We start from the raw sequence: 22,028 nt of genomic DNA, 5'->3' as shown, positions 1-22,028 counted from the left end.
GTTGTTGCTAGTAGTTCCAGAAGAGACAGATTTTGCAGTTTGTAGTCACTTGTAGATATATGACACAGGCTTTGCTTGCTCAAGGTGAATTTGAAGACCCTGCAAGAAGTCACATTTCCATCTGTGCACTACTAACAAAAATGGGGATTAAAACTAGGTCTATTTTTGGTAAGTTTTTTTTTAATTAAATAATGAACAAGCGAAACTATCCTCATAAAATACTTTGCCCCCAAACCAATTACTTTATTTTTGATAACTATGCAGCTCTTTTCTTTCAGAAACATCTGCCACTTTAGCACTTTAGGAAACCCTTGAAGTGTTTTCACATGAGCTTCATGATGCTACAGCGGGGTGATAGCTGGTTTTCAACGTTGTGATGATCACCAGCTAAACATCACGATGTATCGATATATCATGATATGTGAAATAAGGATGGAGCTATGTAGAGGCATTGGCTGGCTTCACAGTTTTCCCCACATTAGGATTTTTGCATCCCACACATGCGCGCGCGCACGCACATACACAAATAATGCTTTGTGATATATTGCCAGACAAAAAATTATGAAACCAATATCACAGTATGGACTTCTAACCATTTTTGGGCGATATATTGATATATTGTCCAGCACTGCATGATGCTTGGACCAACTCCAGTGTGTCCATGTACATGGAATGGCTTCCTAACACAAATACATATATGTGGAACAGGGAAGTGATGTGTGTATGCATTTCTTTGTCCGTGCAGACTAGCTTCCTTTTATTGATATGAGCAGGGATCTCCACATGTGCAATTTCTCCCTGTGAATATCAGATCATATACAGCAACGTTGAACATAGGTTTGGGTATTTTCTCCCTCGCATAGGTTGGAAAAATCTTTTTTAAAAAAATTCTCTCTCGTTTGCAGCGCAAGGCTATTATTGTGCTTGGTTTTGTAACCGCCTTTCTGCTCCTGATCATTGCCCGCCTTACAAACGAAGTCAGCTTTCCTCTGATATTCAACTGCTTTGGACAAACAAGTGCCAAGTGGATGCCATTTTATACACAACGGCAACCTCTGAGGACACACTATGGATATATGAATGTGAGAACCCAAGAGGTAAGAATTCACATTAAAGCCTCTTTAATGTAAATAATTTATTGTATTATCAGCAAAACTAATGATTCATATAATTTAGAATAGTCCATATTTTGTCTTGTCCAGTAGAAAGTGACAATAGCCATATATTTTTTAAATCACGAGTATTTAATTGGTTAACCCGTCTTGCATGAGGATTTGCAGAGAGCTAGATATCTATGCTTAATGGTGCTTATTCCTTAGTAAAAGTGTGTTTAGGACTGAAGCCTTTGCTATTTTTACTGAGTATGGAAGCAAATAGCAAAGTAACTTCTGAGAGCTTCCAAAAGCAAAATAACTGTTTGTCTTCCTGAAGGCCCAAGGGGCATATCATATGGAGCATAGCATCTTTCTTTTCAACAAATACAACCTTATCATAACAAAATATAATTAATATAATTAAATGTTCCCATTCATATTTAGTATAAATTAATTTCAGAGAAAACATGTCGTGGTTAACTTTGATTAAAGCTGTGAATGATACAATGCTGTTGATATGGTCTCTTGGAGCTGTAGCTATAGCAACAGTTGTAAGAAAAGTTTTATGTAAAATTTAAAAAAGTATGAAATCCCCACTGCAGAATCTTCCCCCAATGATGGAATCCAGTGTGCTTCTAACATTGTATATATAGAAAATACTAGCACAAGCTAGCATAAATTTTAAGGCAGTCATTCCCAATAACTTGCCCTCCAAAGGTGTTGGACTCCAACTCACAACAACTCCAGCCAGGTGATTTTCCAGGGTTCAAAAACAGTAGCATCCATGAATAGAGTGGTACCTCGCAAGACGAATGCCTCGGAAGACGAAAAACTCGCAAGACGAAAGAGTTTTTCGTTTTTTGAGTTGCTTCGCAAGACGATTTTCCCTATGGGCTTGCTTCGCAAGACGAAAACGTCTTGCGAGTTTGTTTCCTTTTTTCTTAAAGCCGCTTGAAGAGGTGCAGTTGCGACGGACCGTGCTTCGCAAGACGAAAAACTGCGCAAGACGAAAAGACTCGCGGAACGAATTAATTTCGTCTTGCGAGGCACCACTGTACAGGGGAATTTTTCCTGGGAAGATAGCTGCCTTTGAATACATAGAGGGTGATGGGGGCAGAGGCAGAGCTAGAAAATTTGTGCAAGCTCACACCTTCTCGTTTGTTCACTTAAGCCCCAACATTAGCACCTGAAAAGGGCTTACACTACAAATGAAAATTGCTCTAAATGACAATTACATCCCCCCCCCCCGGGTGTCCTTATTTCTGGCAACTTTCACTTCTATGTATATATTTACAGTAGTTGTGTTTTAAATTGCACTACTATTTCTAGAATTATCTTTCCCCTATGCCAGTGGTGGGAAACCTGTGACCATCCAATGCTATTCAGCTCCAACTCCCATCAACTCCAGGCAACATGGCCAATGGTCAGGGATGATGGGAGTTGTAGTACAGCAACAACTGGAAGGCTACAGGTTCCTTGCTCCTGCTTTGTCAGCAACAATTTATGACAGCAGTCATACTCTCAGAATAAAAGCTTGTGGATGTTCTAGGTTAGCCACTCACCTAGCTTTGACATAAAATGTTGTGTCCATTCAATGAATCCAGGAAATACCCTCATGATTTGTGATATTCTCATATCTAGGTCAAGATCAATGGCTAGCAAGGGGATGGAGGGGGTAGGAAGGGGGTTGAGATTGTATTTTGTAAATACGCATTTCACTGTCCAATATGGATGATAACATGCCACATTTAATGGTTCTCTGAGGCTGCATGGAGCATAAGGAGAGAGATCACTGTCACTGTTCAGCCAAAGAGTTGAGCGATATGAACATTTTAGGAGTGCCCTCTCTCTCCATCTTAGTTCTTCACTAAAGCTGCACTGTATGACCAAGGGGCAGGATTAGGCCCAGCAGGGGAGTAGATAATTAGGAAAATTGCTTCTTCCAGTTTCCACCCCTGAACTCCTCTAACAACCACTTTGTTTGAAAAGCAGAGCGGAGAATTACGATTTTACCCATTACCATGATGCAGAAATGGGGACAGAAGTGAGAATGGTAGGGCCATCCTGCTCCCCAAAGGCATCTGGTTAGCTGCTCTGGAAAGCAGGATAGTGGACAAGATGGGTATACTGGTCTGATCCAACAGGACTCTGTTTAGGTACTTACAGAGATTTTTTTTTCCCCATTTTTGTTTTTAATTCTACTCACATAGCTAAAACACTGGTTTGGTTAAGAGAGTGCATGATGAGGATGTGATATGAGAACTCTTGAGTCACCAATTAAGCTGTTGCAATGGTGAGAGGCAGCCAGGAGCCATGCAAGGTTGCTGGACTCATACCTTCCTCCACCTATGCCAGGTATTGGTATAAGAGACAGCATTTGTGGATTGGTATATAGACTCTAGCATCTTTCATCAACAACAGCATCTCTAATTCAGAGATGCCTAATAAATAATTGTGGAACACTTAGTACTTGTCTGGTGATCATACATCTTCCGTAAGATATATGTAGCACTTAAGAAGGTGAAATGTAGCGGCACACCAAGGTGGTGATTGATCGACTATAGCACAGTGAATCAATGTTTCCGTATTTTCTAACCATTCGGTAATTTTCACTCCAGGTTAAAAAACGCTTATGTCAGCAGAATGGTTTCATAATTTCACTGGAAGTTTAGAAATATAGTCAGTTGAAGTTATAATGACTTCCATTGGTACAAGGTTGGAGGTTCAAAAGAACAAAAGAAGAGGAATAGGATGCATGCTATTGGTTGTGGCACCTAATGGGCACCTGCCACTACTTCTTGTGTGTATAATGGAGATGGATATTGTGTACATATATGTTCACTCTAATTGCTGTAATTTTCTCATGTCCCAAAATGTGTACCGTACTTTGTACATGCAGTAGCATGAATGCACATAAGCCTACATTCTTACTGTGTGGTGTATATTTCCAGCAATGTGAACTGGCTCTAAGGAATTATTCATCCCGGGTTGCCCTTTGTGCAACTTTCGCAGTGACTGAGAATGTCAAAAGCACTTCCATATTGTCTGATGTGCCAGATGACAAAGTAGGTTCTTCTAGGATTTCTATAGCATTATGCTTCTTCAGAGAGCACACGAAGAAAGGAAAATACCACTTCTAGCCCTTTCTTCGTGATTCAGGGGGACTTGAAAGAGGGGAGCAAAAGTGTTTAGAACTTTTTGATTCAGAGAGTGGAAAGGAAAATTTATTTCCACTTCCTTAAAGGAAGCATGGATGTTTTTATGTTCTTTTATCTAACTTTCCTGTGTATTATCTTCAACCATTTGATTATCTTTTAAAGTCACCTCTAGTTCGCTTGGTTTTTCTCATTTCTCATTTTCCTTGAATTTCTTCTCCTTTTTCTGTTCTATACTGGCTGGCTTCCATTATCCTATAGCATCCAGTTCAAATTTATTTTGGTAGCTTATAAAGGTCTCCATGTTCTGTCTCCTCCTTATCTTTCGCTTCACTTATCTCTTTATACTCTACTCCCTCTTGTTTTTATGCTCTAGTGGTACTTTACTTCTTGTCAAACCCTAAATCTCATATGTTATTTCTACACTGCACCTTTTTTGTGTGTCTTGCTGTTACTTATCTCTGAAATATCCTGCTCCTGCTATTAGGACATCTTCATCATTTGGGGTTTTTTAATGGTGGTTGAAGTCACAGGTTCTTCCCCTTTTCTTTATAGTTAACTCTCCTTGATTTTGCTTCACTTTGCTTTCAACCCTTCCCTATATCTCCATGATTTTTAGCTTGTGTCCGGGATCTGTCTACAGTTTTATTTATGATGCAGCACACTATTTGGAACAATTAACATTTTTCCCCCTCCCATAATTACAAATGAAATGCTGGATAGATTGCACTTAACTTGCAGTGCAAACCAACAGGTGTCCACTTAGAAGTAAGTTCCATTGAATTCAGTGAGATTTACTTTCAGTTATGCATGTAGAGCAGTCTTTCCCAATCTAGTGCTCTCCAGATGTTTTGGCCTATGGCTTCCATTATCCCCAGCCATCACAGGAAGGAATTATGGGAGTTCTAGTCCAAAATATGTGAAGAGCACCAGGTTGGTGGTGGCTGGTATATAGGCTTTTCAGCCTTCGGGTATAATCCTCAACCCATTTATTTGGGAATAAGTTATACTGCACTGACTTCAGAGCCAACATACACAGGGTGATGAAGTGCGCTTCCATGTTATAGACAGGAAGAAGCGATATGAAATCAAACTGGACTGGATTATCAGGAAGTTAAGAGATCAAGATCAGATTGCATCAAGATTAGGAGAGAGGGCAGTGGAATTTTGATGTGCCTGAGCTAGATGGGCCTTTGTCCTCATCCAGCAGAGCTCCCCTTGTGCTCTTAAATATTCTTCTTCATGGAGTCTCTCCACTTGTCATTCATGCTAACTCCACCCAACATCCCAACACACTCCCCTGCTGTCAAACATTCCTCCACTCACTCTTCTGTTACAATGCTCTTGAAAGTAGGTTTTAAGAAAATGTCGAAGCTGTTTCTATATAAAACATAGAGTTTGTATAGATTAGATTTATGTCATCTGGAAGCACAGACCCTCCAGTGTCCCTATTTTCCAGGGACGTCCCTGATTTTGAGAAGCCGTCCTGGTTTCTGATTTGATCCCAGAATGTCCCACTTTTCCTTAGGATGTCCCTGTTTTCATCGGAGAAATGTTGGAGGGTATGGAAGCACTTGCCCCTTAATAAACACACAGACCCTTTTCTGCTAGGAGATTATGCGCTGTGTAAAAAAGCTGTCCATGGGAAGAAGTGTAAGCGGCCTAGTTACAACTTATCTTGCTCCCTATAAGAGAGATGGAAGGTAGCTGGAGTTTGTGCTGGCATTTTAAGCTTCCAATGTCATCTGAATTATTAATGTTATTTATTTATGTAAATTTGATTCCTGCTTTAGCTTTGAAAGCCTGGGATAGTTAATACGTTTTCCAAATAGATGGAACACATGAAAATAAAATAAAAATAAAATACGTTAGGGCAGCTATCGTTTTCCCCTGAGCCACACTTCTGTTGTTCACTGTACTGGCTTTCTGGCATGGAATTAATATAATGACTATTTTACCCTTTCTGCCCTTAAAATAAACGCATCGCTCTCAACATTACAGAGGTGAAAGATGCAAGCGAGCATTTCATGCCAAAGGAGCTGAATGGCTATCCTACAGAGGTCTAGATTGCTCTGCACCCTAGTCTATGGCCTTTCCTGCTCCAACTCTTGTGTTCTCTGAGCCCTAGACATCTGTTCACTTGCAAGGGCTTCTGCTTCCCTCATTCCTTTAGCACATGGCCCCAGTTGGCACCTAGCTTTCGCTGCAGGCCACTTTAAAAGGATGGCAGGTAGAAGAGGGCCACATCTACTCTTCACCTCCTTACCCTTCCACAATGCTTGCCAATAAAAGCAGCATCACTTGCTATCTCCATTGCCCAAATCCAGTGGAGTGGGAGGCATCTGGGAGGGTGTGAAATTGGACTGTATCCTGGCAACTTTCACACCATTGATTTGTTTGGGGGTAGCCACCTGAGTTGAAAGTAGTGCCTAACTTTTATGCTTTGCTGTTACTGTTGTCCTGCATGAAGACAGTCGAGAGGGGGCAGGTGCACAAATTAGGAGTGTCATTTCTGAAGGGCTGCTCCCAATGCATTTTGCTCCCTGAGGTGATGACCAAGATGGTGCCCTCACCATTCCAAATACAGGAAACCTTCTGAACTGGCAATGGAGCCTTCACTGTGAGAAGTGAGGTTACAGGGAACCAGCCAGAGGGCCTTCTTAGTAGTCACACCCACCCTGTGGAACGCTCTCGCACCAGACGTTTAGTGCTTCGTTGGAGCAAACATCAATTCAGGTTTCCTGCAGATTGCTGCTTGCTCTGATTGAGCTTTAAAGAGTGGATTTTTGTGGGGAAATCTCCGGAGCAAAAAAGAAAAGAAGAGAAAGGAAAATGTGCTTGGACACAGAGATTTAAAGCACAGACTGGGCCTGGAAAGAGCGATGGGAAGATAAGTGTGTATAAGCCCCCACTCTGCCTAAAGACAGGGCTGGCCCTGCCTTGTTGTGCTGTTGCAGAGAGTTATTGAGCACACTTCAACCTCACAGAGGAGCAGCACCAGCCAGGTAAAAAAGGAAGTTCATGAGACAGTTGTGGCCCTGCTTCCAATGCATCCATTGATCCTGCACTAAATGAGTGTACACAACAGAAGAATCATCTGCAGTGGTGTGAAAGGATTCTAGAGTGTGCCTTGGTTTCATGTCCTACCCTCCTGGCACTCCTTCTACCTCACCTCCTTGAGACAGAGAGATTGAGAAATGGCAGGCACTGGAAGGCACATTTGAGAGGCTAGTTGTGTCCTCCACCCCCACTCACTAAAATGGTAAGTACATAAGAAGAACTGTGCTGGCTCAGACCAAAGGTCCATCTCATCCAGCATCTTATTTTGCACAGTGGCCAACCAGGTGGTTCCATGAAGCCCATAATGTATGCAGCAGTATCTTGCAGCTTCTTAGTACCTGTTTTTCAGTGGCGTACTATGTTAGAAACTGAAGGTTGCCTATAACCATCATGTCAAACCTTGGAATAGAACAATGTTCTTCAATGTTGGGTCCCTAAGTGATATTGGACTACATCTCCCATGACACCTGACTATTAGCCAAGCTGGTTGGGAATGATGGGAGCTGTAGTCCAACAGCATCTAGGGACCACATCTGAATCCAGAGATCAAGCTTCATTCAGTAGAAATGTAGTGGCCTGTTTTACATGTAACGCAAGGTGAATTCTTTAGAAAAACCCCATCCCCCACCCCACAGCTGTGTAAGTGAGAAGGGCAGGCTCTTTAGACATTTCATTAAATCAATAATAAACATGAGCTTCACTGGCAATTATAGAAAGCTGGCTGAATAATAATACCTGAAACATTTTGCTGACATCAATCACTCTCTATCTTTAAAAAAAATATATCTCTGTTTCTCTTTAAGAACTCTCACACATTTTTACTGAACTGGAAAATCATCTTTCATAATTTATTATCTTTCATAATTTAACCTCCCATCCCTAAGGCATCTCTGGTTTGCGTTGTTCTCCCGTCACATTTCTTTATCTTCAGAAATCTCCATATTACTATAATTGAGACAGAAGCGTACATTGTACAACATTCCACTAAGTGTAGTCCTGCGATTGCTTCATGAGTTGTGTAGATTGTGGGGTGGAGGGGTGGGGGTGGGGAGAAAGAGCAAAGCTTGCAGCATGTTGCATAGCGAGTCTTAATAAATAACCCTGGAGATGTTTAATTTAAGAGTAAATTAGTCTGTCAAGCTCAGTGGAGTTCAAACTGCTCTGCAGTAAGCTTGAAGCTTACCCATCAAGTAGTAAACCCCATACAGTGTAATTGCATCTGTTTTGAGAACGAACTGCAATAAGAGGTGAGTACAGGACCATAATAATAAAAAAAAATGCAACTATTGCCCTATAAAAGAATTTAAGGGAACAAGGAACAAAAACTCCACATGATTCTTCTGAGGCAATTGTTAAATGTTAGCATTTTGACATTTTGGACCTGTTTTCTTCATCTTGTTTAGAGGGCTAACGTGCATGGTTTATGTAATGTAATGGGAGAATGTAAAGAGGGAGAAGTTCAGTTACAAAAAATGGAATGCCCTCTTGTTAATCTGCTAAAAGGTCTCTTGCAATATCAAGCTAAGAACTGGCTAAAGATAGAGCATTGTGGAATCTCTCATTCACAAACTGGTACCTAAAAGGATTCCCCTGAAATATATTTTTAAAGGCCTCTTGAACATAAGATAACAAAATAATAATAATAATAATAATAATAATAAAAAGATATGGTTCATGAACATTCTGTGATCAGCACAGTCAAGGCATTCACGCTGGAATCTTACTAGATATCATCATCATCATCATCTTACAGATATTTGTTCAATGCCTTGTTGTCTCATGCCTATTTCAGTGTACAAGAAACATTCCCAGAAGGTTATACATCTGCTCCACATTGCCAGGCTTCCCTAAATTCATATATGTTCCAGGACAGAGAAAGCACTGGTCTAATTAGCATCACTGATGAGTCGTTCACTTCATCCTGACATCATGGTAGTGTCGGTGGCGATGATGATGCGGTGTCCTGTATCATTAAATTCTGATTTGCAGTTACTGCTTGTTTGACAGATAGGGGCAGAGCTTAGCCAGGAAAGAGTTCCTCTTAAGTGACGAGGAGACATCACTCTCTAGCTGTGGAGGATGCTGATACTGGAAAATTAGTATGGAGGGAAAGTGACAAAGCAAAAGCATTTTAAGCCATATTCCCAGCAGTAGGTAAAAATAATGTTGTGCCACATTCAAAATGATGGTTCTTCACTGCCTGGCAGAACACGAGCTAAATTTTGTGATCAGTAGAATTGGAGTACTTGTGGTGTGCAGTTTGTTGATTATCATCTGGGAACTAGCATCACAGTTCTCCTTCAGATTGCTGTTAAATGCTTTGCACCCATGCCAGTTAAGTGTTAGTTATTCTCTTGTTTTGTTTCCTGGGGAAGGAATGGCCTTGCACAAGGTCATTCCGCTCAGGGAATGCATTTTCTCAATAAAATCCTGAGAATAATGCAAGGGCTATAATATAAAAAGCCTTCAGAATTCCCAAGTTCTTCCTGAGTTAAGAGAAAGTCAGCATGTTCCCTTGAAGTAGACGACTGCTCTTGCTCTCGAGTCTTGCACAACGACAGTGGTGCTTCCCACATACAATACTGCTCCCTTTAGCCGTGCAGTACTGTGGCTTGGGAATGCCATTTGCAGCTGGCCACGAGGAGGCAAAACATTTGGATGTTAGGTGCATGGCATTATGGTTTATAAACCTGTGTCATGCCCCCATTGACTGCTTTTGGTGAAGGGTGGGACAGGAAGTCCTTCCTACTCATCGGAAGGTGAAGTTGTGGCAAAACAAGGTCCTTTACAGCTTGGGTCCAGGATATGTCAAGCACCACCTGATCCCTTGTATCTCTGGTCATTGAGGTCATGGGAGGAGTCACTGGTCCCCAATGACTTGGATTCACAGCTGTTATGTACTATAAGCCATGTGTTCAGTATTGTGGGCCAAATTTTGTGGAACTCCTTTCCAGTTGAAGTCACACAGGTCCCCTCCTAGGGTACCTTCTGGAAGTTGCTAAAAACTTTTTTTGTATTCCAGCAGGCTTTTTAATTGAATTCTGATTTTATAGTTAACTCATTTTAGTTGTATTGTATTGGATCTCCTGTACACCACAAATAAGATACAGTTCCGGAGATTATCTTCCGAAAGGCTTTCCCACCTGCTATTTGGCACTATTGCCAATCATTTTATTATTCATTAAATATCTCTCTCTCTCTCTCTCTCTCTCTCTCTCACACACACATACACACACACACTGTATTAGAATTTTTCCATACAAAAAACAGCAACTTAGAACTTTCAGAGATTGGCAGCATATCTTAACACAAACACAACCTTACAAAATATCAGAACAGAACTTTGGAAATGAAAACCAACAACAAATATAAAAACCCGCATTCAAAGCAACACAGTGAGCTGCAAAACAATATCCTTTTAAACACCTGAGTATGTTACAAGTAAAAATTTGTCACAAAATTGCAGTAAAATTCACACATGTTAAAGCATTGCTAGTAGCTAAACAAAAATCACTAAAGATGAAGCTGCACCCACGCTTCCCTTGGCAGTTACATTTCCCAAGCACATCCTTAGCACATTCTTCCACTTGCAAACCTCATTCTCATCCACTCCCAGCAATCATACCCATAACACAGTTAATCCCAAACCAACCACTTGTCACCAGGCAAACAGAGTTAAACATAATTTACAACCAGCTCATTCACCTACTTCCATATAAACAACAGCATAACTACTCACTCCCTGTCTCCCACCCAGGTATACTCTATATTGGTTGAATCTCTCACATTGAGTGGTATTAAGCAACTTTATAACTACAATAAATGTTCAACCCAGACTCTCGCCCTGGGCAGCAAAACCACAATTCTGTTTATCAGTCAATAATGCATCACTCCCTTTCTCCTCACTGCCCTCACCCTTGTAGTGACTGCAAAGGGAAAAGCTAAAGAGAGACCATTGCCTTTGGTGTCTTTTCACTGGAGTTGCAAACCCTAGGGGCATTGACCTAGTGGAGGCAGCTCACCCCACTTCAGCAGTGTTCTTCTCTAGTCTGTACACTGGGAGACAAGTTAGTGAGCTGCAGCTGTTTACATTCTCTTACTCAGGAATCAACTCCAACTTAGCATCAGCACCCTGGCTGGCAGGGCAGCCAGGAACAGAGTGGGCAATGAGATGAAATAGCCTCTCCCCTGTTCCATTGCTCCTTAATTCAAAGCAGGTCAGCATCAAGAACAAATTTGAGAGCAGGGATTAGGAGCTGCAAAAAACCCCAAAACCTTTGACATCGCAAGAGGGAACCTACAGAAACAGTCAGTAAGAAGCATGTTTCTAAAACTTGGACTGTGCTTAAATGGCCACAGAAAAGTCTTATGACATCGTGGAGACACAATGGAGGACCCCCCCCCCCAGGATCAAACAATTCTTTTAATGACAAATTTGAGAGTTCCACAACACTCTTTTCAGGGCCCCAGAAATGGTTCCTGGGATGCAAGTTAGCCATCTGTGATCTATGTAATGAAAAATACTATACTTTCTTGTTTTCTTGTCTCTTATTGATTTTTGTACTTAAAGACTTTCTGGCAAGGTCTATTTTTTATCATCATAAAGACATTTGCAATCACTGCTGCTGGATTGGTTTGGCAGGCTTGCTCACTTCAGGTGTTAGTAGTCAATTATTATTGTGCAGAATATTATAAGAGAGGAGGAGACCCCTGGCATTCATATGTTTTGTGTGTGTTGGGAATGTTCTTTTAAAGTGTGACTGTTGTACAAGTTTTGTCTTTTCAGTGTGGGATATGACTTCCCTGCCTCAGTTTCGCCGCTGCTTAATTAATTTCAACCTGCATCTCATAGTTTTTGAAATAGCATCTGGGATGTGCCTGTTTGACAACAGCAGCCTTCTGGGTCTGTCTTCGAAGGTCTTTGTTTTGGTTGAATACATTTGGACCCTAATCAAGAGTGAATTAAGAGAAGCTACTTGAGCTGTGTGTGAGTTCTTAAACAACTGCAGCAGAGATGAGCAAGGGGAACTGAAACTGGTCTTCTTCCTCCCCACAACTTATTTTCATGCAACTCCTGCTAATGGGCTCAGAAATCATGTGTACAACACCTGTTTTCAATTCCCCATCCAAGTTGGGATGTAGGCATGGAAGCTAGAATAGGACACTAGGCATCATCAGTTGCATGTCCTATTTCTATGTCAGTTAATATTTTCATGCCCCTGAATCTTGTAATTATGCATGTTTCAGCAAGATGAGAAGACATTCATTTGAATTATGGTCACATTTGTTGCTGCACATGTGGTCTTTGAAATTCACTATTTATCTCCTGATTATTCAAGATAATCAGTAATATTAATGTAGATCCTCAAGTGCTATTTGATGCTCAGTTTAATTTTAAACCTCAAAATAATCTTGGCGTGAGCTTTGATCCTTGTATAATAGCTTCCTGAAGGCTTACTCTGTGTCACTTTCAGTGGAATTTTAATCTGAGAAGGTACACTGGAAGCTATCTAGAAATTCAACCTGTCTTGTAAAGGTGTATTTGATCTTAACACATCTGAAGGCTATTGAATGGTTTTATTATGAAACTTACTAATACTGTATTATTTTACTATTAAATCTTCTTTTACCGTTAAGATGAATGCTTAAGAAAAAAAAGATTATCTCTCTATGACAGGCAGCATTTGCTACTTATTTCATTATGCAAGGTAGTAGCAATGTTTAGGTAGCTAATGCCAATTAAAAAGGTGCCCTAGTCTATCAATCATTCTAAACCTATGTGCTTTGCAAAGGGTCCACATCATCCATTAATGGCACATAACAGATATTTCTGTCACCCTGCTGTGCATTTTCTCCATTTCTGATAAATTAGAATTAACTTTCTATTTTGCATATTTGCATGCCTATTTATCACATATATTTACAAACCTATTTTAGTTAGTTGACAAAATAATCAAAACAACAGGCTCATTTGCCCATTACACTTGTGTCAGGGCTCATAACAAAGCATGCAGCCTCCACAAACAGAAAGTGTCTCTATTCAATAGAGAGTGCACTTATTTTGATGTCCTGGTGCAGAGGAAGCAGCCATGGCAGCTCTGCAGTGTTTTAGTGTCGAACAACTTGTTTTTGTAATAGAGAAGATAATTGGATTTAAGCACAATGAACACATTTTTGCATGCCTGCCATGGCAACCAAATAAGTTGAATTTTTGGTTTAGACTTTTACGTCGCCTTCCCCTCTTCAGTGTGCTTCTTTGATTTTTCCGTTTTTACAGTGCTCGAAATAGCAATGGAAAGAGCAATTTAAATTAAATAAGCCGTGCTCAGGGAAACAAAATATTCAGAAGCATTTTGGCTTAGGATCGGCAATACGCAGGACATGGAGGGACAAAAGTAATTGGTAGCTCAGCAGTGTTGGCTCCATTATTTGTGGAGTGGGGGCTGAGGATGGCATACTCAGCGTGGCTTACCAAGATGGAAGAAGTGGGACATTGAAACAACTCTTAGGCTGCATCTTATTTTCTGAGATAAATTGTGGAAATGGTAGTGTTTATTAGAGTAGTAAATGAATATTGTATGCAGTTGAGGCTTGTGAATGGGAAGAATGAATGGTTTGTTTGGGTGTTGGAATAGAATGTGAATGTGGTGCATGCAGACCATATGACACTGCCATGCATTGAGTCAGATCGTCTGTGCATGTAGCTCATTATTGTTTACACCGAATGGCAGCAGCTCTCCTGGTGCTCAGATTGAATCTGGGACTTCTGCATGCATCTACAGCCCCATCTCCTTAAAAGAGGGCAGGAAGGTCAGGCTGGTTGCATGGTTGTATGAATATTGTGTGCGAACAGTGCATGAATGTGGCAGAATTTAGTTGGTGCCCTTGCATTCATGGAAGGGCCTTTGACCCAAAGGATGCCTCTGTTCATGGAAGAATATTAGAGGGAATGTTTCTAATTCTGACCCCCATCCAGAGCAGACCACACCTCTTCCTGCTAATTGGCTCTGGTAAGGGTGGGAAGTGTTCCAGAACAGGGTATATAGTGGCATGAGGAAGGTGGTTGCCAGTGAATGGAAGAATTGGCTTAGAGAGCCAGTGCAGTATAGCAGAGTATAGACTAAGACCTAGGAAACTAGGGTTCTAATCCCCACTTGGTCATGAAGCTCACTGGGTGACCTTGGACCAATCACTGCCCCTCGGCTTAACCTCTACCTCACAGTGTTGTGAGAGGAGAGAGAAGAACCATCTACACCACCTTCAGCTCCTTAGAGGAAAAGCAGCATATAAATGTACTAGACAAATAAATAAATAACTAGGCAAAATTGAGCCATTAGTGGAAGCATCAGCTGGACCAAAAAACCCTTCCATGAGCACAATGGGATTCCACTCAAGACTATTGTTATATTTATTTATCAGTACTTCGCCTTTTTTCCTGACATGGACTCAGGGATGGGAAAAGATGAGTATGTGTGTAGATAAGAAAGGATATAAATATGATAGTTCAAATAAAAATGCATCCATGTATTTTCTCAGGCCGCCTCCTGGTGTAAATAAATTTGAATACTCAGAAAGCCAAATGAATACGAACACAAGTTCTGCACGTTGCCCTGTGTGCAGTGATTCAAATATCTAGACCTCGGTGGATAAGATATTTACAACACTATTGCTCATGTTCAGAAACATGAGCAGCTGTGCTGCAAACAAAAAACACACATCTCGCGTAAGACAAGCAGGCCGAAAATTATGTGCTGGCAGTTAGCATTTTTAGTTGTACACACTGCTATGCAAAGCTGAAAGGAAATATCACTCTTCTAGGATTAATACATTTTGCAGCATAAATGGAGAAAATAGCCTGTCAGCAGAGCAGGGTTTTGCTGATTGTAAATATGTTTTTGCCATTGCCCCTTCAGTGTAGATGCAAAATGACAACAATCAATAAATGGAAGCTTTCCTAGCCAAACTAATTATATTTCTCTGGCAGCATGGGTGGCCACTTTAATTCCCCTGAGTAGCCAAACGGATCCATTTTCTAGAAGAGAAAGAGGGAAATACAATGATCCTTGGAATCTCCTATATTACATTTCTTAGACACACATATATCTTGGGCAACATCTGTAGCACACAGCGCCTGTCAGCCTCAAATCTCCCCTCCTATTCATGTGTCTATATGGAAATTAGGTAGCTAAATCATTTGAGAGAGTATCACAGAAATGTGAATGTTTACAGGAATTGGGTTAATTTCAGATATAACTCACATATCCAAAGCCACTGCCTCCAGCGGTTTCATCTGCGGTCTTTTGGAAGCACCTCCAATTTGTATTCTGTATTCTCTGAAGTTCAGCAACTGGGAGGTCAAAATCACCGCTCTGCTGACTTTCTTATATAGGAAAAAATCTAGGATATCAGCACTGGTGTCAAAAAGATAGTTTACAGATCAAACCTGTAGAAAGAATGTTTTCTGCCAGGGATTGTTCCACCTTCAAAAATGCCGTACAGTAATAAATGCCATTTGCTTGCATATTTTATGCTTTACTTGGCTAATGCGTGTGCTGCATGCACACTAGAGTTTTTCCACAAATGTGTAACTGTGTGTGTATCTTGGCTATGCCTTACATCAGGCATAGGCAAACTTGGCCCTCCAGATTTTTGGGACTACAACTCCCATCACCCCTGACCACTGGTCCTGTTAGCTAGGGATGATGGGAGTTGTAGTTCTAAAAACATCTGGAGGGCCGAGTTTGCCTATGCCTGCCTTACATGTTGGCTACATGCAAGTAACAAAATAAATAGCTGCATATGTAGTTTAAAGTTGTGTTTATACCACCTGCAGCTTGTCCCACAGCAGGGACAGTGGCTTATAGGACTACTGGTATATTGTTTATAATGGAGGGCCTGAGATCTGTAATAACATTTGTTTGCATAATCATATCACCAAGATTGAATATAGAATTGTTAGTAGTGATATTCAAAAGTAGCACGGAATGGTGAACAGAAGGAAGGCTTGGAAAGGTGGATCTAGAGAATGAGATTTACACCATGGAGTCACTACAGAATAAGTGTGAACACCTGTAAGCTTATTGTTTGAACACAGTGCAGTGTAGTGGTTAGAGTTTTGGACTAGGATGTTGGGAGACCAGGATTCAAATTCCTACTCAGCCATTAAGCTAACTGGTTGATCTTGGGCGAGGCATCATCAGACTAATTGACCTCACAGGGTTTTCTGAGGATGAAATGGGGAGGAGTACTGTAGTGTCATTCCTCCTTGGAGTAAAATTGAGATAGAAATGTAATAAATATAGATGATAGATGATAGATGATAGATGATAGATGATAGATGATAGATGATAGATGATAGATAGATAGATAGATGATAGATGATAGATAGATAGATATAGATAGATGATTGATAGATAGATAGATGATAGATAGATAGATAGATAGATAGATAGATAGATAGATAGATGATAGATGATAGATAGATAGATAGATAGATAGATAGATAGATAGATAGATAGATGATAGATAGATAGATGATAGATTAGACAGTTCCACTGAGACTGTGTCAGTCATGTTTGTTTGTTTGTTTACTGACAGTATTTCTAACCTGCCCTTCACTGGAAGGTCCTGGGGCAGAAAATATAAACATGAAAAAACAGATTTGCATTTTAAAGGCTGAAACAAAACACGCCAACAATAACACAAATCCCATAAAATCACAAAATCATAAAGTCACAAGGCGGCGGCGGCAGCAAAAATGAAAGCTCAGTGCACCTCACTCGACCCTAGCAGCCTGGACAAAGAAATGCCAGAGTTCCAATGCAGTGAGAAAAGCTGGCATAGCTGGAACAGGTTATAGAAAAGCAGCATCCACCTCCAATGCTTTGTCCACTTTCACAGGAATTCCTTGGGTAGATGACGGCAATATAATCAGAATGCTGTTTTCTCTGGCTAACCCATATCAGCTGGTGCACATATCTAGTTATGACTTCAGTTGGCTGGATCTGTGCCCAATTGATACAACTGAAAGCACCTATGGTTAAATGGCATGCATCTCTTAGCCATCCCTGGATTGCCTTTCTGTTAGTGCCATGAGTAGTCACTTCAGCAGCCCAAGAAGGCCTCAAATGCTATATCATAACCCCATCCCCAGGAATTCATAAAGTGAGAATTGTTGTGATTTTTTTAAGGTAGGGTTGCCCAGCCTAATAATAATAATAATAATAATTTATTATTATTTATACCCCGCCCATCTGGCTGGGTTTCCCCAGCCACTCTGGGCGGCTTCCAACAGAACACTAAAATACAATAACCTATTAAACATTAAAAGCTTCCCTAAACAGGGCTGCCTTCAGATGTCTTCTAAAAGAAGTTTGGTAGTTGTTTTTCTCTTTGACATCTGGTGGGAGGGCGTTCCACAGGGCGGGTGCCACTACCGAGAAGGCCCTCTGCCTGGTTCCCTGCCTATCCGGATGTTGCTGCAGTTCCCATCATTTGTAACCATAGACTGTTACAGTGCAATGCTATGTGTCCCCCCAGCCCAGAAGTAAGTCCAGTCCACTTCAGTGGAATCTCTTCTTAGGTAAGTGTGTATAGAATACAGCCTTAGTTTCTCTTCTTTCGCCAGCTGAATGTGCTTCACAGTATTAGGCTGCTAACATAGGGTGGATACGAAACTGCAGTGATGTCAATCCACATATTGCTTGGCTTCTAAGAAAACATTTTATTTGTCTTTTCATCTACCATCTTAAAAGCATGCTTGATTGTTCCAAGTTGACAAGTTTACATGACTGAATGTTATTTCAGTAACTGTCAATGGACCAGAATAATTACTGAGTATGTCTGTCCTAGAAATATACAAATTCAATGGAATGTGTGCGAAGAAATGTACTCTTGAGATATTTGTAGAACCTGTAAAGCAACATCCCCAACGTCACAAAATTAAGCAGATTCCATTTCAGTGAGGTATTTAACCAATTAGGTTTAAAATAATTTCTGAAATGATGAAGAATAGCCTGGCTTTCTTTTTTCAAGTAATTAATTTAAAAATATATTTTAGTTTTCTTTCAGTCTCTTCCAGCTCTGCTTGCTATTAATTATTTGTCACTTGCTAATAACGTCCATTCCACCCATCAACGAAAATGGATGACTAAAAAAATAAATAAATCTAAAGTTAGATTGTTTATTTTATCACCATGTTTTTGCCTCTGTTAAACAGACTTCTATTTTAAAGCAACAACAACAACAATACTTTTAACTTTAGAAATGATTTGACACTGGATTGATATAATTTGACAATGAATTACATAATGGCATTATTGTTTTATCTTGCATAAAGTATGAAACATTAGAACCTTGCAGTCTGTTTTTCTTCTTCGGGACTTGCATTGAAACAGGATCTAGCAATCTCAGAGTGAAATGTAGGTTTCAGAAGGTTGTCACTTGCTCTATTGTTTTGATATATTTAGCAGAACTATTTTGGTCTCCTCCCCCCCCATCTCTTCCCCTCCCCTTCCCCATGTCATGTTTTCCCCATAGCTATTGGGAGTTTTGGGGTTCACACCTATGCATAACATGCTGTTCATGTGAATTAGGATGGGAAATGTGTTGAAATAACACAGAGAAATGTCCAGCTGGCAGCAAATTCTGCCAACCGTAGCGAAAGGGACAAGAGAGCAGAGAAGCTTTTGTAAACTTGTAGATCAAATCCTTAAATATCCAAAGCACTTTTACGATGGTGATGATGATTAAATGAATTTGTGTCCTGCTTTCTAGAAACGTATCCCCCACAAAGTATCAAGCATAGTACACAGTTTTTAAAATCCCAAAAAGCAAAACCAAAGCACAATGTACACCTACAAAAGAGATGCATGTTCATATTTCTGTAAATAGCCGTGAGTGTTTCAACATCACTGCCCCCTGCTACATCTCCCGCTTCCCAAAAGCTGCTCCTAAATTTGGGGGCTCTTCATATCCCAGCCCCTGTGGTGAGCAAGTACAGGGGCCTTCTTTGAATCAGAGCTCAGCTCCTTTGTGGGAAGTTTAAAATTATATCTGTGGTCATGCACATGTTTATATTAGTTAATTATCATACAACAGGAGAATGAAACCTTTTGTGGGCTTTCGCACCAAATCCCACATCCCTGGTTCTGTTATGGGGTATGGCTTTCTCTCTTATAGCCATATCCTGCACATCACTTGTTAATACAGGGCTTTCAGGGATGCGGGTGGCGCTTTGGTCTAGACCACTGAGCCTCTTGGGCTTGCCGATCAGAAGGTTGGTGATTCGAAACTGCACAATAGGGTGAGCTCCCATTGTTCTGTGCCAGCTCCTGACAACCTAGCAGTTCGAAAGCACGCCAATGCAAGTAGATAAATAGGTACCTCTGACTTCCGGGTTGGCGCCTCCGGCAATGGCAGAGCTCCTCCGATTGGGAGGAACTTGCTCTGTGGAAGGCAGGGTCTGATCGCCACGGCGAAGGCGGAGACCCTCTGAAATCACAAGCGGGAGAAGCTTGTGAACTTGGGATTCGGCTGGCACCTTCTGCGCCTCCCCTACTCGTGGGGAAACCCTGTTTTGGGGATCCGGAGCGATGTGGGGTGAGTGGCGCGGTGCTTCGAATTGACTGCTTCTTTCACGGAGTGAAATTGCTGTTGCCGGAGAGCGCTGACTTTTTCCTGTGGACAATTGGATTTTAAACAACTACCCGTGAGTAGAACGGAAAATTGGATCTTTAAATACCTTAATTTGGCACCGAAATGGGGAAGGTCTTAAACAGGAAGTCCACCTTCCCTTTTTGTAAATAGATTGAAGCAAAGACGTTATAAGCTAAAGTCTTTGAAAGCTTTTGGCAAAGGATTAAATTTTCATCGGTTAAAACTACAAAACCCCCCTTGGAAGCAGGAGAAGAGGGGGAAAATTTTGGACTTAGCGAGCCTGCAGGAGAGAGTGAAAAACCAAATTACCACTGCTCCAAACCTGGAAAAGGGCTGCCAGAAAGAGTGAAGTTTTGGGAGAGTTCATTGACTGCGAACAGAACATTTTTGACAGCTAGTTATATAAGAGAAAGATACTGTTTCCATTGTCCTCTTCTGCGTTTAAAAAGGAGGAAAAGTAACTGGAAATTGAAACTATTTTTATGGCTTGAATTGTGTTCGAAAGGATTGATACAAGTGGAGGCTGTTTCCCTCTAGAGGGAGTCTTTGAAACTGTCACAGGAGTGCAACTGGGGAATCACCAGCTGCAAGATAAGTAATTGTGAGAACCAGAGATTGACCTTGGACCATTCAAAATGTTGACAGGAGAAGCCATTGTGACGGTATTATGTAAGATAAGCTACTCGCTGGAACAGCTTCATAAGAAGATGGATGACATGTCTTTTAAAATTGACAATTTGGATCAAAAAGTGACTAATTGGAGTCAAAAAGTGAGCACCAACACAGAAATAATTCAGGACTTGGTACAAGAATCTACTTTGGCAGGACAGATTGTGGAGGAGAAAGAGAAAGCTGTGGTTGTTGAGCCTAAAGTAATACAAGCGGGATCCTCAGCCTTACAGAAGCAAATTGAGGATTACAAATTGAGGCCTTCTATGATTGAATCTAGAAAAAGCCAGATTTTGAGGATTGGATCCCGGCTTGGACGGAAGAAGGAAAGTTGGAAAGATCCCTCTATGCAGGGATTAACTGACTTTTGGGACATGGACTTGGGTCTGGAGGAGATTGGAGTTCTGGGGGCCTTTGGATTTGGAGGAATTTTGAAACATGTCATGAAACATCTTATAGACCTCAGCTTCAACTATGGAAATTTGTTTGACCTGTCCGGAAGGAATAAAAGCATCGTTAGGTTGGAGTCTTCCCGAGATCTGCTCTTTGGCATTAAAGAATATGAAGAAGACCTGCAGAAGGGACCTGGAAAAGAGCTAAGAGCCTCGGACATAAGATCTCCAGGTTGAATGACTATATGGAATTGATGGAAAGGACTGGCAGAATACGAAACCAGGGAGAGGAGATGGTGGGAGAAGATTAGAGAATTTAAAGTTTATATATAGAAATATTGTAAAATTAATGAATGATAGAAAAATGGTGGAAAGAAATTTTATGGCCTTAGCAGAAATGTTATAAGGAGTTAAGCATATACAAGTATTTTAGCTTTAATGATAAAAAATATGTTAAGATATTTATAATATGACAGAAAATAGAGAAAGATGGAAAGGATTTGCTGAAACAATTAATAGAAGTGGAATACAAAAAGGGAGGTGAGAGGAAGTCGAGGAAACAAGGGAATGAAAGATAGAGTATGGAAAAGGTGTGATGTATGTTTAGAAATGGTTATTGTTTTGTTTTGTTTAGGGTTAAGGTGGGTTAGGGTTTTGTTTAGTTTAGTTTAATGTGTTTAGGTTGTGTTTTGTATTGCTTATATATTGTATTGTATTGTTTCTTTTTTGTTGTTCTTTCTCTCTTGTCCCTTTTCTTTTTCTTTTCCTTTTCTGTAATCTTTAAAAGTAATAAATATTATTATTATTATTTTTAAAAGATAAATAGGTACCTCTGTGGAGGGAAGGTAAACGGTGTTTCTGTGCGCTCTGGTTTCTGTCATGGTGTTCCGTTGCACCAGAAGTGGTTGCGTGATGCTGGCCACATGACCCGGAAAGCTGTCTGTGGACAAACGCCGGCTCTCTCGGCCTGAAAGCGAGAGGAGCGCCGCAACCCCATCGTC

General features: G+C 40.7%; 1 protein-coding gene across 7 annotated transcripts in view; it reads left to right on the top strand.

The window, feature by feature from the left end:
* The window catches only part of ST6GALNAC3 (ST6 N-acetylgalactosaminide alpha-2,6-sialyltransferase 3), a 273,570-nt gene that overhangs the window by 122,673 nt on the left and 128,869 nt on the right, over positions 1–22,028 (top strand). For 6 of the 7 annotated variants that reach the window (XR_014549735.1, XR_014549736.1, XR_014549737.1 and 3 more), the window contains one exon: positions 906–1,097. The exons of the other annotated variant lie outside the window; for it this stretch is intronic. Coding sequence is in view for 3 of the 6 variants with exons in the window: in XM_083621063.1 (XP_083477189.1) it covers positions 906–1,097 (192 nt within the window). In the remaining 3 variants the exon portion in view is untranslated. The remainder of the gene's footprint in view (positions 1–905; positions 1,098–22,028) is intronic. 7 annotated transcript variants of the gene reach the window in all.

This window comes from Podarcis filfolensis (assembly GCF_964270895.1).
Source record: "Podarcis filfolensis genome assembly, chromosome: 6".
Taxonomy (NCBI): domain Eukaryota; kingdom Metazoa; phylum Chordata; class Lepidosauria; order Squamata; family Lacertidae; genus Podarcis; species Podarcis filfolensis.
This window is presented reverse-complemented; position numbering and strand designations above follow the sequence as displayed.